General features: G+C 43.0%; 3 protein-coding genes, 1 long non-coding RNA gene and 1 pseudogene across 5 annotated transcripts; 3 read left to right on the forward strand and 2 right to left on the reverse strand.

The window, feature by feature from the left end:
• Positions 1–4,625: 4,625 nt before the first annotated feature.
• LOC100718354 (histone H2B type 2-E) lies at positions 4,626–5,281 on the reverse strand. Its single transcript, XM_003478877.5, has one exon. The coding sequence runs from the start codon at positions 5,186–5,188 to the stop codon at positions 4,808–4,810; it is 381 nt and encodes a 126-aa protein (XP_003478925.2). The 5' UTR covers positions 5,189–5,281; the 3' UTR covers positions 4,626–4,807.
• Positions 5,231–6,319, forward strand: LOC100718632 (histone H2A.J-like; annotated as a pseudogene).
• Positions 6,037–6,485, reverse strand: LOC100716683 (histone H2A type 2-B). Its single transcript, XM_003478872.4, has one exon. It carries the CDS (start codon positions 6,427–6,429, stop codon positions 6,037–6,039), a length of 393 nt encoding a protein of 130 aa, XP_003478920.1. The 5' UTR covers positions 6,430–6,485.
• Positions 6,486–7,597: 1,112 nt separating this feature from the next.
• On the forward strand, positions 7,598–9,060 carry LOC134476800 (uncharacterized). Its single transcript, XR_010048573.1, has 2 exons — positions 7,598–8,031; positions 8,703–9,060. It is a non-coding gene; the product is annotated as an uncharacterized LOC134476800 (long non-coding RNA).
• Positions 9,061–12,576: 3,516 nt separating this feature from the next.
• Positions 12,577–13,649, forward strand: Bola1 (bolA family member 1). 2 transcript variants are annotated; one of them, XM_013143151.3, is made up of 2 exons: positions 12,577–12,881; positions 12,946–13,649. In XM_013143151.3, the coding sequence occupies exon 2, from the start codon at positions 12,975–12,977 to the stop codon at positions 13,377–13,379; it is 405 nt and encodes a 134-aa protein (XP_012998605.1). In that variant the 5' UTR covers positions 12,577–12,881; positions 12,946–12,974; the 3' UTR covers positions 13,380–13,649. The 2 variants fall into 2 exon arrangements, with proteins under 2 accessions (XP_012998605.1, XP_003478921.3); XM_003478873.5 differs by having other exon boundaries at positions 12,580–12,881; positions 12,969–13,649.
• Positions 13,650–14,702: the final 1,053 nt, after the last annotated feature.

A 14,702-nucleotide genomic window follows, 5' to 3' on the forward strand; every position in this document is an offset into this window, starting at 1 on the left:
ACGTCTTTCACTTTACTGAAGTGTAAATGTAAGTATTATACATGAAGTAATAGAATATCAGTTTGCAATCTGTAATGATTAATGGATTTAAGCACTGAGAATCAAGAGTTGCTGCTGACGTGTTTTGAAATTTTATTTTTTCTTTCTTTTCTCTTTCAAATAAAATGAATTTGAAACAAATAAAACTTTAAAAAGTACCCACAACTCAAAATGAAAAAGAAAAGAATTGCCCTCATCACATAAAAAAAAAAAGTAGAACAACCAGGCATTATACATATCCTGTAAGAAAAAACAAAAAAAAAGTACCTTCTATGAAGGAATCTAACTCTAGTTGAAAAGGTAAATTTACATCTAACCAAGTCTCTGACTTCCAATTTACAAGAAATACTGAGGACAGAGACTGTAGTAAACTGCATCACAGATGCCAACCAGCAAAATCCAGAATAGTAGTAGAAACCTGTAATCCTAGCACTTGGCTGAGGCAAAAGGATCATGGCAAGTTTGAGATCCTGATCTACATAGCAAGGCCCCATCTCAAAAAACAAAACAAAACAAAAAAATGCAGAATGAAAAACAACTCAGTTTCTTTTTTATTGTTGTTGTTTTTGATGGACCTAGGGATTGAGTTTAGGGCCTTGTGCATGCTAGGGAAGCACTCTAACTGAGCTACACCCCCAAGCTCACAACTCAGTTTCTTCAATGAAATAATTACAAGAAGAGAACAAAAAAAGATGGATAGAAAATATCCTTTAAAAAGTCAAGGTCTGAGGACATAGTTCAGCAGCACAGCACCTGTCTAGCATGCACAAGGTTCTGAATTTGACTCTCAGTACAAAAAAAAAAGATATTTTCAGTCATAGTATGTATAACTCTTTTGGACTCAAATTGAACCAAAATGTTTTTTAAAGCTATGACAAAGACTGAAGTTAAAGACTTGAACATTAACTCATAAACTAATGAATTAAGGAATTATTGTTATTGGTTTTAGATATGATTTAATACTGTGGGCTTTTAGGAACACATAAGGAAAGATTTATGGACAAAATAATATGGTACTGGAATTTCCTTCAAAATGATACGGAATGGTTATTAATTATTCAAGCTAAATAGTGGACACAATAGCTTGTTTGTATATGTCCGAATCTTTCAATTATTAAGAATTAAAATCACAGTTTTAAAAAACTGCTATTCAACATTCCTGAACGAGTATTTTAGAGTTTTTTATTTAGTTTTTTTTTGTTTTGTACTTTGTACTTATACACAAAAAGAAAATTTTTATATCTATTCTAAATTACCCACAAAATATTCTGCACTCAATTCTTCTACCAGCAGCATATAAAACACCTATTGCCCTAGCCTTACCCAGTGCTGGTTATTAACAAACTTTTTTCAAGTGTTTTGAAACAGAGTCTTGCTGTGTCACCCAGGTTGACTTTAAACCCATGCCAGTCCTCTGGCCTCAGCCTCCTGAGGGCTGGGATCATGGTCGTGGGCCACGATGCCCAGCAACAAACTTTTGTATTTGGCCAAAGTGTTGTTTATGACTCTCACAGTGTCTCAGAATCTCATGGTATTCCATGAAAAGTTGGATGTTCTGAAATCTCAGCATATTTTTTTCCTATCCAGCTGTGGGTCCCCTCAAGCCCATCAGAGCATCTGCTTGATTTTGATGCTAGAGAACTTAAAGAAAAGCTTTAAACTCTGAATCAAGCTTTCTGCATCCAAGAGTTGATTTTTGTATCTCTTTCATTGCCAATTTTCCCTCTTTAGTTACCACTTAGATTTTATGTCAATTGCTAGAAGCTGTTTGTACTACTGTCTTCTTCAACGTGAGGGGAAAAAAAGCACACAGGCCACTCAGCTGGGTTCTCAGAATGACCACTGAGATCACTGCCTTTCAACTTCTGGTCCTCAACAGTATAGTCTCAGAAACTTCTTTGACCTTTAATTTATTGAACTTGGCACAGGGCACACCTGTAATCCTAGCACTTGGGAGGCTGAGACAGGAGAAGCACCACAAGTTTAAGGATATTCTGGGCTACATATTGAGACTCCATATCAAAAATACAAACAACAAAAAAAAAAAAGCAGAAGCAACTACTGTTATAGCAATTGTTGTTAACCCAGAATGAGCAAATATTGAAGATATCTGAGCAGGAGAAAGAAATGTTTAAAGAGGTTCTCCAGGAGATTAATCTCACATCATTGATTACTTTCCCTCTGGTTGTTAAAATACCAAAATTTGTTGTCATTTCCTCATTCCTTGCTTGTAATTTCCTTCCTAGTGACCATCATACCAAGAAAGAACCCCAACTCAACAGGGCTGTCTCACACCAATGAAAAGGATATTATCAGGCCACCATCATATGCAGTGGAGACAAATGAAACAGAGCTGCACCATGACCTGGAGAAGAGAATAAATCCCTCCTCCAAGCCCCTCTCTCAAGCTGAGTCACCACTACTAGATTTATATCCAAAGTATAATCTGAAGAGAAAAAAAGCAGGTGATTTTTTTTTCAGGTATTTTCCCCCAAAATTGGAGAAGGGTCCAGATTTTTAGAGGGAAGTCCCTTTACTACACTGAGTTTATACTCTGAATGGTTGTAAAGAAAGCCCTCTCTACACCGCAGTTTTCTTTACTGGAGCCAGTGATACCTATTCCATGAGAATTAAATGAGTCGATGTGTTTAAAAAGCTTTGAACACTATCTGTCTCACTATAAGGATTCTGTAGGTATTAGCTAAACTTTATTAAGGACTTTATCCCACATTATTTGTAATGATTCTTAATTACGATCCTGTGTTTCTCAATCACTAAGCATTAGTGATCTTGTAACAGGCTATACCAGTCCCAGTGCACCTCTGGGGCAGAGTTTGGCTAATAATATAAATATTCACCCTCAAAGTCAGAGTCACATAGCTTTTCTACAAACCCAAACCACAGGTGGTGGCATCTACTAATTTCATTTATTGAGAAAATAAATTACAATTAAAAGAATTCAGCAAAGCTTTTAAATTGCTTTTAAATTAATTAGTCAACCTAACTAACAAGAATTGGGCCAGGTGTGGTAGCACATGCCTGTAATCCCAGCATTTAGGAAGCTGAGACAGGAAGATGGCCATGAGTTCAAGGCCAGCCTGGACTGCATAGAAAAACAAGGTCTCAAAGGGTGAGGTGGGGGCAGATGGGGAATACATATTTGAAAATATAGGAGACACTTGATTTATTCAGTCTGTGGTAATGTCTGGAGCTCCTTAGGTTTCACAAAACCACTGTAATCAATTCTAGAAGCCTGAAAGCAGAGTTGAGTAACTGATCAGCTCAGTAGTGTCTTCATAGGCAAAATCAAACTTTGGACAGAAAGATTCATTATTCTATAATTCAAACAAGATGAAACTGTAATTATCCTCACACAACAGGATACAAAAGGGCAATGCTAGCTGTGTGACCAGTTTATCTCCCCATCATGTGTACCTCCTCCTCAGCTGTTAACCTTGTGGTCCTACCTATTTTTGCAGACTTCTGAAAAGCCAGTGAAGGGGCAAATGTAAACTAAAAACTCATTTCAGTGGGGAAAAGAAAATGGGATGAGGGTATTCATTAAAAAGGCTCTTTCCAATAACCGTGCTCTGAATTCAGTGAAAATCCAGAAGATTACAGGCAGGTGTAAAGGGCCGACCTACAGTGCCACCACCTCTTCCAAAACAGAATCAACATGGCCTCTTCTCCCAGCTGTTGCACTGAGCTGGCTAAGGACAGATTTGGGGCAGAAGCTCCAAAACATTATCATTTCTTTCATGTTTTCCCTTCCATCTAATGGAAATCCAGCCATGGAAACGACTTAGGAAAGGATGAGATAGAAATTTTATGAGATAAGTGTCCACTGTCTGCCAGAGACCAAAGATAAAGCAGAAAACCAGACTGGAAAAGCTTGTCTAAGCCTTGAGTAAAGAACTCATAAACTAGAGAGCAAATGAAACCAATTTCAGACAGCTGCTAGGAGAAAGGCAAAACAGGCAGAAAAGAGAAGCACGAATTCTTGAATGAATGCTTTCTCCTGGAAGAGATCTTTCTCTTCCAGGAGACTCGTGCTAGTATCAAAATGGCCAGAGCCTTGCAAGAACCTGAGGCCGCAGCGTCCCAAGCAGATTTAAATGCAAAACCGGTTCTCAAACCGAGAAATAACAGGACTTTCTAAGTCCCAAAGGGATAACGGTAACCGAGGTTTAAGAAATCTGCAGTGGCGGGTAATTTTAAATATTCATGTCGCCCAATCAGAAAAAGGCTAGGACTTGACCGCCAGTCTTTGCCAAGTACACAACCACTGGCATCCACAGGACTCACCGCAGGGTAGAACCTATGAGAGAACACACAAACTGCCGCCAAGCTTTAGTCCTACAAAGCTATGTCCACCGGATTCGGGCTTAGCTGTGTCCGAGTCCCCTTAAATCACGGTCGAAGGGAATCAGTCATTTGATTTTAGATCTATGAAACATTCTTAACAGAGCAGCCTGGACATATGCCTGAGATGGGAAGAGGGGCAGTGTCACCAAGGACAAGTTTCTGGAACTGACATCTGTGACACCTAAGGAAGGAGTAAACATAAACTACAGGAGGAAATCGAATCACAAACCAAAAACTTCTAATTAGAAATACTCAAAAAGCTTCATGCACCATCTGCTATAACCTTATCCTAGTTGTTTCTGACAAGAAAACAGAAGTGAGCAAAGCTCTTTTTGGATGAGATGGGTGGCTCTGAAAAGAGCCTTTGCAAAGGGTGACCGGGAGCGCCAAGTACGAGCGGCACTCACTTGGAGCTGGTGTACTTGGTGACCGCCTTGGTGCCCTCCGACACGGCGTGCTTGGCCAGCTCGCCCGGCAGCAGCAGGCGCACGGCCGTCTGGATCTCGCGGGACGTGATGGTCGAGCGCTTGTTGTAGTGTGCCAGGCGCGACGCCTCGCCAGCGATGCGCTCGAAGATGTCGTTGACGAAGGAGTTCATGATGCCCATGGCCTTGGACGAGATGCCGGTGTCGGGGTGCACCTGCTTCAGCACCTTGTACACGTAGATGGAGTAGCTCTCCTTGCGGCTGCGCTTGCGTTTCTTACCGTCCTTCTTCTGAGCCTTGGTGACAGCTTTCTTTGACCCCTTCTTGGGAGCCGGAGCGGATTTTGCCGGCTCAGGCATAGTAACACACACCACCAACAAAGCTTAGCCAAGGAAAGAAGTATGAGAAAGGATGAACCTGACCCTTTTATAACCGTGTTATGCAAATTAGGATTCAAAAGGTCTTTCTTTCCCATTGGTTTATATAGGGACCTTCCGTTTTCAGTAAAGCATAAGTGAACGACGACTCTTCACTCTATTGGTCATTTCTCAAACCGAGCTAGAACCAATGGGAGAATTCGTTCCTGACCCCACCCCCTAGGAAAGATTATAAAGACTTCCTGCTTGGCCCTGTTTTAGTCGTTTTATTGCGAAATTCTGCACTTTATGTATTACCTATTTCTTTTTTATATCTGTCTCTGGCCGTGGTAAGCAAGGAGGCAAGGCCCGCGCCAAGGCCAAGTCGTGCTCCTCGCGCGCCGGGCTGCAGTTCCCGGTGGGTCGGGTGCGCTGCCCGCTGCGCAGGGGTAACTACGCCAGGCAGGTGGGGGCCGGCGCGCCAGTCTACGTGGCTGCGGTGCTCTATTACCTGACGGCTGAGATCTTGGAGATGGCGGGCAATGCGGGCCGCAACAAGAAAACATCATCTCTCGCCACTTGCAGCTGACTATCCGCAATAATGAGCTGAATGAGCTTTTGGGCAAAGTCACCATCGCCCAGGGCGGCGTTCTGCCCAACGTCCAGGCTGTTCTGTTACCAAAGAAAACAAAGTTGCAAAGCCAAAAGCAAATAAAACCTGACAAACCAAGCAACAAGACCGAAAGACTCCTTTCAAAAAATAAACCTAATGCGCTATTTTGTGATCAGCCCTTCCTTTGACACTGTAGTGGCTCTTAAAAGAGCCTTTGGGTGAAGGGGGGCAGATTTAATTATTTGTTCTTGCCAGGCTTGTGACTCTCCGTTTTCTTGGGCAACAAGACAGCCTGGATATTGGGCAAGACGCCGCCCTGGGCAATGGTGACACCTCCGAGTAACTTGTTCAGTTCTTCGTCGTTTCTCACCGCTAACTGCAGGTGGCGAGGGATGATGCGCGTCTTCTTATTGTCGCGGGCCGCGTTGCCCGCCAGCTCCAGGATTTCGGCCGTCAAGTACTCGAGCACCGCGGCCAGGTAGACTGGGGCGCCGGCCCCCACCCGCTCGGCGTAGTTGCCCTTGCGCAGCAGGCGGTGCACTCGGCCCACCGGGAACTGCAGCCCGGCGCGAGAGGAGCGCGACTTGGCCTTAGCCCGAGCCTTGCCTCCTTGCTTTCCGCGTCCCGACATTACGGCTTTTAACTCAGTTGTAGCTTCTTTTTCAAGGAGAGAGATATGGAAAGAATAACCAATTTGATGTAATTTATAAGAGCTACAGGGAGGGGTGAAGGGGAGTAGTCTGATTGGCTAAACGCAGACCTGGATCAAATAGCCAATAGGGAAGCAGAAAACAGACAACCCCGCCCCCCGCCTTTGCCTAAAGGAAGTGACGGAATCTGTAAGAATCTACCTATCACTGAGAGCCACATTAAAGCCTCTTATTTGCACGCGAGCGTTTTTAAAGAGAAAAACTTTTCAAATAAGATTTTTTTCCTGTTTTAAGAGTGTCAGTGTGCGGCACTTTCCTTCACAGCTGTAGCAGGAAAGTCCCAGAGACCTCTAAATTCAAGAAGACTCCAAGTAGACCAACACTTCGAAGATAAAGGACTCTGCAATCCATAATCCCTTTGTCTTAACCTGTCACAGCCAGAGTCCGATAAAATTAACTACTAAGGCTTTCTCTTTTCTCAACCTTCAATTTAGTCGCAGGTTCCGCCCTCCACCACCACCACCCGAACCTCGCGCGGTGAGGAATCGAGTTTAGCCAAGGACTATAATGGATTTGTCTTCCTCTCGACCTCCAGGAGGCTTCCGTTACCGCCTTGAAACGCTCCCGTGGCTTTCAAAATGTCCCTCTCTGTTCTTCTCGCCTTTTTATCCTGTTTATTTATTCCTCTGCCCACCCTAAACCCGCAAGCCCACCTGGACTCTATCCCACCTAGACTGCGTATCCCCATCTTTTCACTCATCCCAAGGAGTCTTATCAACTCCCGTACTGCAAACACTCACATTTATTTCAAAAATTCAGATCCTGACATTTAATTGCTTACTGGATACTTCATCCCTTTTGTTCCAAAAAGCACCTTAATCATCAGAACGTGAACTCTTGTAAACAAGTCCCACACTCCCCTTTGTCCGCTTTCCTTGAATTGTACCAACAAAACTCCAGGTATCAAATCCGAATCTAAAACCGGGGAATAGGGTGAGAGACCCAGAAAGAGAGACACTCCCAGTACAGTGACGCAATCATCACTATACACAGAACCAATCACAAGATGCTCTTTTCAATCCTTCATTTACATGTGGACACAACCAGTCAAATGACACTGTTCTATAACTTCATTTACATACAGCAAGCCAAGCGAGTTTTTTCCCCCGAAAGTAGTTTACCAGTGGCCTAACGCTAAAGTGAGTGATTAATAATAGGATGAATGTCCCACTCTGCCTTATTTATAGGAGGGAGATAACCCGAGAATTATGGATACAAATGACCTCTTTCACCTATCCTGAGGGCTACTCTTTCTTCCACCCCCTCTCCCTGTAAAGCGTGTATTTCCACCTTTTTTTTTTTTTTTTTTTGTCTTTTTCCTTTTTTTTATCGGTACCGGAGATCAAACTGACGAATGCCTGCTTGCAAGGCAGGCGCTTATGCCGCTGAGCTAAATCCCCAGCCCCTACTTCCACCTTTGATAAATGTACAACTTTGCTGCCTTTTTTGTGCGTCTTACCCAGTTCTTTCTGGGAAACACCAACAAGAGACCTGGAAAGAAATACCGCGGGACGCACTATCCGGTAATATTCTCTTCCCGATGTCAACAGTTATTAACATTTCTGCTTTTTTCTCCTGTTTCTTTGTCTACCTCCTGTTGTTTCCTTATGTTTCTGCGAGAGCCCCTGACTGGGAATTTTGCCGACAGACTCCAAAGGCTCGCGTAATGTTCAGGCCTTAGCGCCTCCCTACTTTGGGAGTTCTGTTTCCCTATACTCATTTTCACCCTTTCCTGGGCATCCCATAAGGAGGTAAAATGCCGCAGAGAAAATAGATTTAAACTCTATTCTTTGAGCTCTTTTCAATGTTGTCTTTTATCTTTGTTTTTCTTCAACCAGCACTCATTGCATGTTTACTAATGGGTAATGAAGTTAACGGAGTATATATGGGTATGAAGATAACTAAGCCTGATACAATAACATCCGTGAAGAATGTTCCTAAGAAATGGAAGGAGTCTGGTGACTGAGAATTAAATTAGTTAATAGAACTATCTCCAGCGGGGCATGGTGCCTCATCCCTATAATCTTGGCTATCATCTCTGTAATCAACAGAATGAGGCAGAAGGATTCCAGGGCCACCTGAGCTAACCTAGTGAGTTCAAGGACAGCCTGAACTGCCTGGCAAGACTCTGATTCCAAAAATATACCTTCCCATAACTGACTCTATCCCCTTTCTCAATCTCCTTTTTTTTAAGGTGCCGGCAACTGAACCCAGGACCTTTGCACTGAACTACATTTCTACTCTAAATGTTTTTAATTTTTAGTGTATCTTCATTTATTTTTGAGATAGGGTGTCTGTGTAGCTCAGGCTGGCCTTGAACTCTCTATGTAGCCCAAGTTGGCCTCGAATTTGTGGTGAGCCTCCTGTCTCAGCCTCTGGACTGCTGGGAACAGGCATGTGTCAACACACCCTGCTTGGAGATCCTGATAGTGTCAATTTTTTAGACCTTCAAAGTTAAGTGCAAGAACTTGCACTTTTAAAATTATTTTTATAAAAAGAATAATAAAGGTATTAGCTCTTTTCCTTTATACATTAGCTCATTTATTCATCCAGTACATTTTTGGTTAATTTGTTGAAATGAGACCTTGCTGTGTTGCCCAGGCTAGCCTCTAATTTGCAGTCCTCCTGCTTTAGCCTCTTAGGTAGGTTGGGTTACAGACACATGCCACCATGCCAGGTATATTCCACCTAATACAACTTATTGAACACCAAAATATGCTGAACTCAACAGCACACAACAGTAAAATACCATTCCTTGTGCCTAGATCTCTTTCCAAGTGCTTAGTTATTGCTAGTTGTACAAATCTTTTAAAATGGCCCTTCCACAGCAAGGTGTTCACTGACCATGTCCCCACAACATTCCATAACACTGGGGACTAGCAAAATACAAGGTCTTGACTGGAAGCACATCATTTAATGGCTTTCTAGTCAACTTGCTTCTTTCTGTACCATCTCCTTCCTTTGCTTAGATTATCTTTCACTCAGTTCTAAAAAGCCTTTTCTCTTCCTCTATTACTTCTGTCTTCCCACTTCTCAAATACATTCTTCACACACTCACCAGAACAACCAACATTCTTATTTTCATTATGTGGTCTTTTCAAGTGATTTCGGCTCTCCCAACCCACCTCAGTGACGTTACTTTATCTTCATAACCTCTGCGTAAAAGACACCTCAGGATGTGAGGGTGATCTGGCTTTGATGGGTGATCTGGCTGTAACATCTGTCACCCTATTGATCACCAAGACTGATTCGGCTATCTGGCTGGCTAGGCAGCTGTCCCTTTCCTCCCTCAATGCTCCATGTGCGTCCCTCCCAAAGCTGTGCACTCAGTCCAAGAGGATGACCACCTGATTAGAGGAAGACATTTCTTCAATCACGGTTATACGAGGAGCTGCACTGCCTTGCTAGAACCTCCAACAAGCTCTCAACACACCTCAAATACTGTTCACATCTCAGATGCTAAAAGCAGTGGACAAAAGCTTAATGAGAAATAGGAAATTGCATAGATTCAAAAATATTCCCTTTATGTGCTGGGGGATACGTTCACAGATGACTAATGGATACTTGAAACTTCAGATAGTACCAAACACCATACAGCTACTCCTTATGTCTGCAGGGGATTGGTCCTGGGGACCCCTGCACATACTGAAATCTGCAAATGCTCAGTCCCTTATATAAAATGGTATGATATTTGTTTATAAACTATGCACATCATCTTGAATATTTTAAATCATCTCTAGATTACTTATGCTTAGTACAATATAAGTGCTATGTTAATAGTTGTTATACTATTACTGTTCAGGGAATACTCAGCATAAGGAATGATGACAAGAAAAGTCTGTGTGTGTCCAGTACAGCTATAACTATTTTTTCAAATATTTCCAATCAGCAGGTGGTTGATTCCACACATACAGAACACATAGATATGAAACTCATGGGTATGAAGGGACACCTGTGTTACACTTTTCCAGTGCATTCCAATGATAACATTTTTCACAAGTTAGGTTAGCAAGATAACAATAAAATAAAACATTTATAACAACATACTGCAATAAATGTTATTTTAAATTAGATGTATTTTATTTCTGGAATTTTCCATTTAGTATTTTCAGACCATGACTGCAGATAGCTGAAACCATAGATATCTATGGAATTATTTCCTATTGTGAGAGACAACTCCAGTGACTCCCTTTGAGTCCAAAACAATTACTGTAACTTTGATTACTTGGAGACTCATTTCCTTATACTGATATGTAAAAGGCTGGCTAGGGTATTTCCTTCTCTCTTCAATTGGCTCTGAGCATTGCAAATAAGGCTAGCAGAGATGTAATATGCAAAATCTATAGTCAACAGACAGTCCTGTTTCCTCACATAGTGTTCTCCACAATACAGGATTGAGCACGTGGGATGTTAGAGCAAATAGCTCTGGGAATGTCAACTGGGTAGAAGCCTCAAGATAAGGGGCTATGACTCCCCAGGGCACAAGAGTTTGCATATCAGAAACTGAAGTAATAGCCCCGAAAAACAATTCCACTACTACCTTAACTGGATTAGGTAAATTAGTCCTTCTGCATATCTTTATCTCTGCAAATTACAGAGATACCATTTTTGCACCTGACCAGCCAGCTCAAATAACTCGGTGATCCGCTGACTGACATCCTCACTATCACTCATCCCAGAGCTACCCACTTTTCGTCACAAGATGATAAATGCTGAGAGAGGGCTAGGATTGAGGTCTTTGTCCGCATGTCCTCACAGGGATTGGATTTAGGACCCCCTTGACTGCCCTTAACTTGGAATATGTCTTGGTGTTTTTATTCTCGCCATGAGTTGCATTGGTGGTGGTAGATTTGAATTAGCTTGCTAGGATTCCAATGTCGTCTCAGTGGGATTACAAATATAACCTTTTGGATTGTGAGGAAAACTAGAAGAAGGATTACAATACTTGAGTGACTGAACTTGATGTTTGGGTTTACAATACCTATGATAAATATGATCATTATTTATATCTAAATCATGCCAATAAACAATAAAAAAGAAAAAGAAGAAATTATCATGTCTCTCACAGTTACACATTGGAAAAAGAGAAACCTGTCAGATACCACCTTAGTCATATGATCAGAATAATCATTATTGGAAGGACAAATGAAGACCAGGTTCTCACTGGTGACATTCACTAGGAAGGAGTTGATATTACTATAAACAGCTAAGTTAGAAATATAGTAGGTAGGGGCTGGGGATTTAGCTCAGCGGCATAAGCGCCTGCCTTGCAAGCAGGCAGTCGTGAGTTTGATCCCTGGTACCGATAAAAATGAAAAAGACAAAAAAAAAAGAAAGAAAGAAATATAGTAGGTGTCAGAAAGGGCTGAGTCTTCAAGGGAGTTGGTGCAAAAAAAGAAAATCCATCAGCACTGTGGCTTGAGGTGCATTTAAAGATTAAAGTCATCATAGCTAGTTTTATATACTTCTCTAAGGGGTGCACGGAGGCTATGACATCACTTCTGTTTCAAAACGAATTTTGGAGGCAACACGGCCTGATTAAAGGGACTAAGAAATGAATGTTTAGGGGAACCCTCCAGATTCCCCTAAATCTGCTCTCATAAATTCTCTCTGGCCCCCAAGTCTAGGTGACATGCCTCCTTAGCAAACTCCTCGGACTCATTGTAGCATTTAGCATACCACAGTGTAACATAACATAGCGTACTGCTATAGTGAACTCATGTATCTCCTCCATTCCCCAGTCCACTAAGAAGAAAGCATTTTTATTCCACTGCCACCCTCTCCATGCATTGATATGATACACAATAATGTGTGTATTCAGTAAATGGAATTGACTTCTGTTTTCTTCTATCTAAAATAAAGTAGGGGCTGGATGAGCTATTGGCGATAAAACTGATGAAATAATCCTCGACCCTAACTGTGCAGGAAATCCCTTTTCTGTTTCACTGACGTAGTTCGGTACGTCCATGATCTTTCGAGTCGGTCGAACTGGAGACTACAATACCCATCAAACCCCGGGGTACACGTGGTGCTTCGGGTCTTTCGGGGATTGAGCGGGCTACATTTCCCAGCGCGCCCTGGGACTTCCGTATGCTGGCTTCCGTTGGGAGCTGCAGTGACTATAGCTAAGCCTCAGGTAAAAAGGGCTCACTTTTGGGCTTCATGAGGCCTGACTCACCCAAAGCACGGAATTGCACATACCTTATTTTTGCAGCCTCCAGCGATTCCCTCCAAATCCCTTTAGTACCCAGAGACCTCTGAAACCGACCTCTAATCGCCTTCGGCCCTCCACTTCCTCAAGCCAGAAACCCACAATAACAGGTCACACCGAGCAGAGACGGTGCTGCGGCCTCCTGATCTGGTATCGAGGCAGGTAGATATCGTTGGGGAAAGGGTTGGTTGTGCGGACCGTGCGTAGTGAAGGCAAAGGCCCTCAGTTCTCCGATCTTTGTCTCTGCAGCAGCGGATGTTGAGTGGGCAGCTGGTCCGACGCCTGGTCTCCATGGCCACCCGCGTGTGTTTGTCCCCGGGCAGCGCGGGATCCGGGACCGTTGGTCCGGTGGAGGCCACCATCCGCGCGAAGCTGGAGCAAGCCCTGAGCCCCGAGGTGCTGGAGCTGCGCAATGAGAGCAGCGGCCATGCTGTCCCTCCTGGCAGCGAGACACACTTCCGAGTGGCGGTGGTGAGCTCTCGCTTTGAGGGAATGAACCTCCTGCAACGGCACCGGCTGATCCACGAGACGCTGTCAGAGGAGCTGGCCGGGCCTGTTCACGCACTGGCCATCCAGGCCCGGACCCCCACCCAGTGGAAGGAAAACTCTCAAATGGATACAAGCCCCCCCTGTCTTGGTGGGAACAAGAAAACTCGATGAACACCTTGACTCTGAGATAGAGGAGGGCCAGAATCTGAAGGGGCTGTGTGACAATAAATAAGTACTTGATATGGTAAATCAAAAGGACAAAGATCCCTACGACCTGTTCTGCTGCCACATGTATATTCTCTAGAGATAACCTATTGAAGGTCAGAGTGAACCCAGTCACATACTACTGCTCTTGCCTGGACCCTTCATAGTTTTTCCATGTTAAATTGTGACACCAGTCATGAAACAACCTCTATATTAAAAGAAATGATCATAATGAGACATATTGCTGTATTGTTAATGCATATGGAAGCGGTTCTACAGAACAACTATAGGCCTGGGTGGTCAGGAGGGGATTCTTGGGAAAAGTGAACAGCTATATTAAGTCTTAACGGCGAATGATATCACTATCAACGATATCACTATGCTCCTGCAGATGTAAATCAGAAAAGAGAGGAAAAGTGTTTCCTGCAAGTGTTTTCCTCAGGGAAGCTTCCTGAGCTAAGGCAGAGATTGGACTGGGTAGTGAATTAGTGGACAAAGCAGGGGATATAGGAAGGGACACATAAAACTTCACCATGAGAGAATATTTGTCTTTTGACAACCTGTTTCCAAAAGGCATTCATTTATAACAAAATTTTTTTTAAAAAGGAATGAAAAGAGGGTGAGAACTCTTTATGTAGGCTTTTGTTTATGAGGCTTCCAAACATTACTTTTTTTTGCCAGTCCTGGGGATTGAACTCAGCGTTTTTGCACTGAGCTTACATCCCTAGCCCTTTTTATTTTGAGACGGTCTTTCTAAGTTCTTCAAATGCCAAACCCCAATTTGCACTCCTCTCGCTTCAGCCCGAGTGCTGGCATTACTATACAGGCATATGCTGCCATGCCCAGCTTAACATTTGTGAGAGGCATTAAGTAATGTCTATATAAGTTAAGTTTCCAGTTTTCTCAATGTGTAAATTACTGGAAAAGAAGGCTGCTTACCCTGTCTTGACCATTTCTGGCATCTGCCTGGGCAATAGGAAGTCACTGGAGAATTTTGAGAAACAATGTGGACACAGTCTGATCCAGCAGTCATGTGTGAATGGGTTGGTGTTAGGGTAAACTGAGGCACAGTTGAGACTATTGAGACAAGCAGAGTTTAAATAACATTCGAGAACTTTATTATAGACCAGGTGCAGCTGAGCCAAGGGCCCCAAGTAAGGGGCAAGAACATATATAGGAAAGTTTAGGTAGGGAAGGTGGGCATTGAGGATGAAGGTGCAAAATTTTGTGCCTCAGTAGGGGGGCCTAGGGCTAACAAGATAAGGCAGTGTTGGGTATGGGGGCGTTGCT

This window comes from Cavia porcellus, unplaced genomic scaffold (assembly GCF_034190915.1).
Source record: "Cavia porcellus strain 051 isolate PalLab524CR breed Dunkin Hartley unplaced genomic scaffold, mCavPor4.1 scaffold_1, whole genome shotgun sequence".
NCBI classification, from domain to species: Eukaryota; Metazoa; Chordata; class Mammalia; order Rodentia; family Caviidae; genus Cavia; species Cavia porcellus.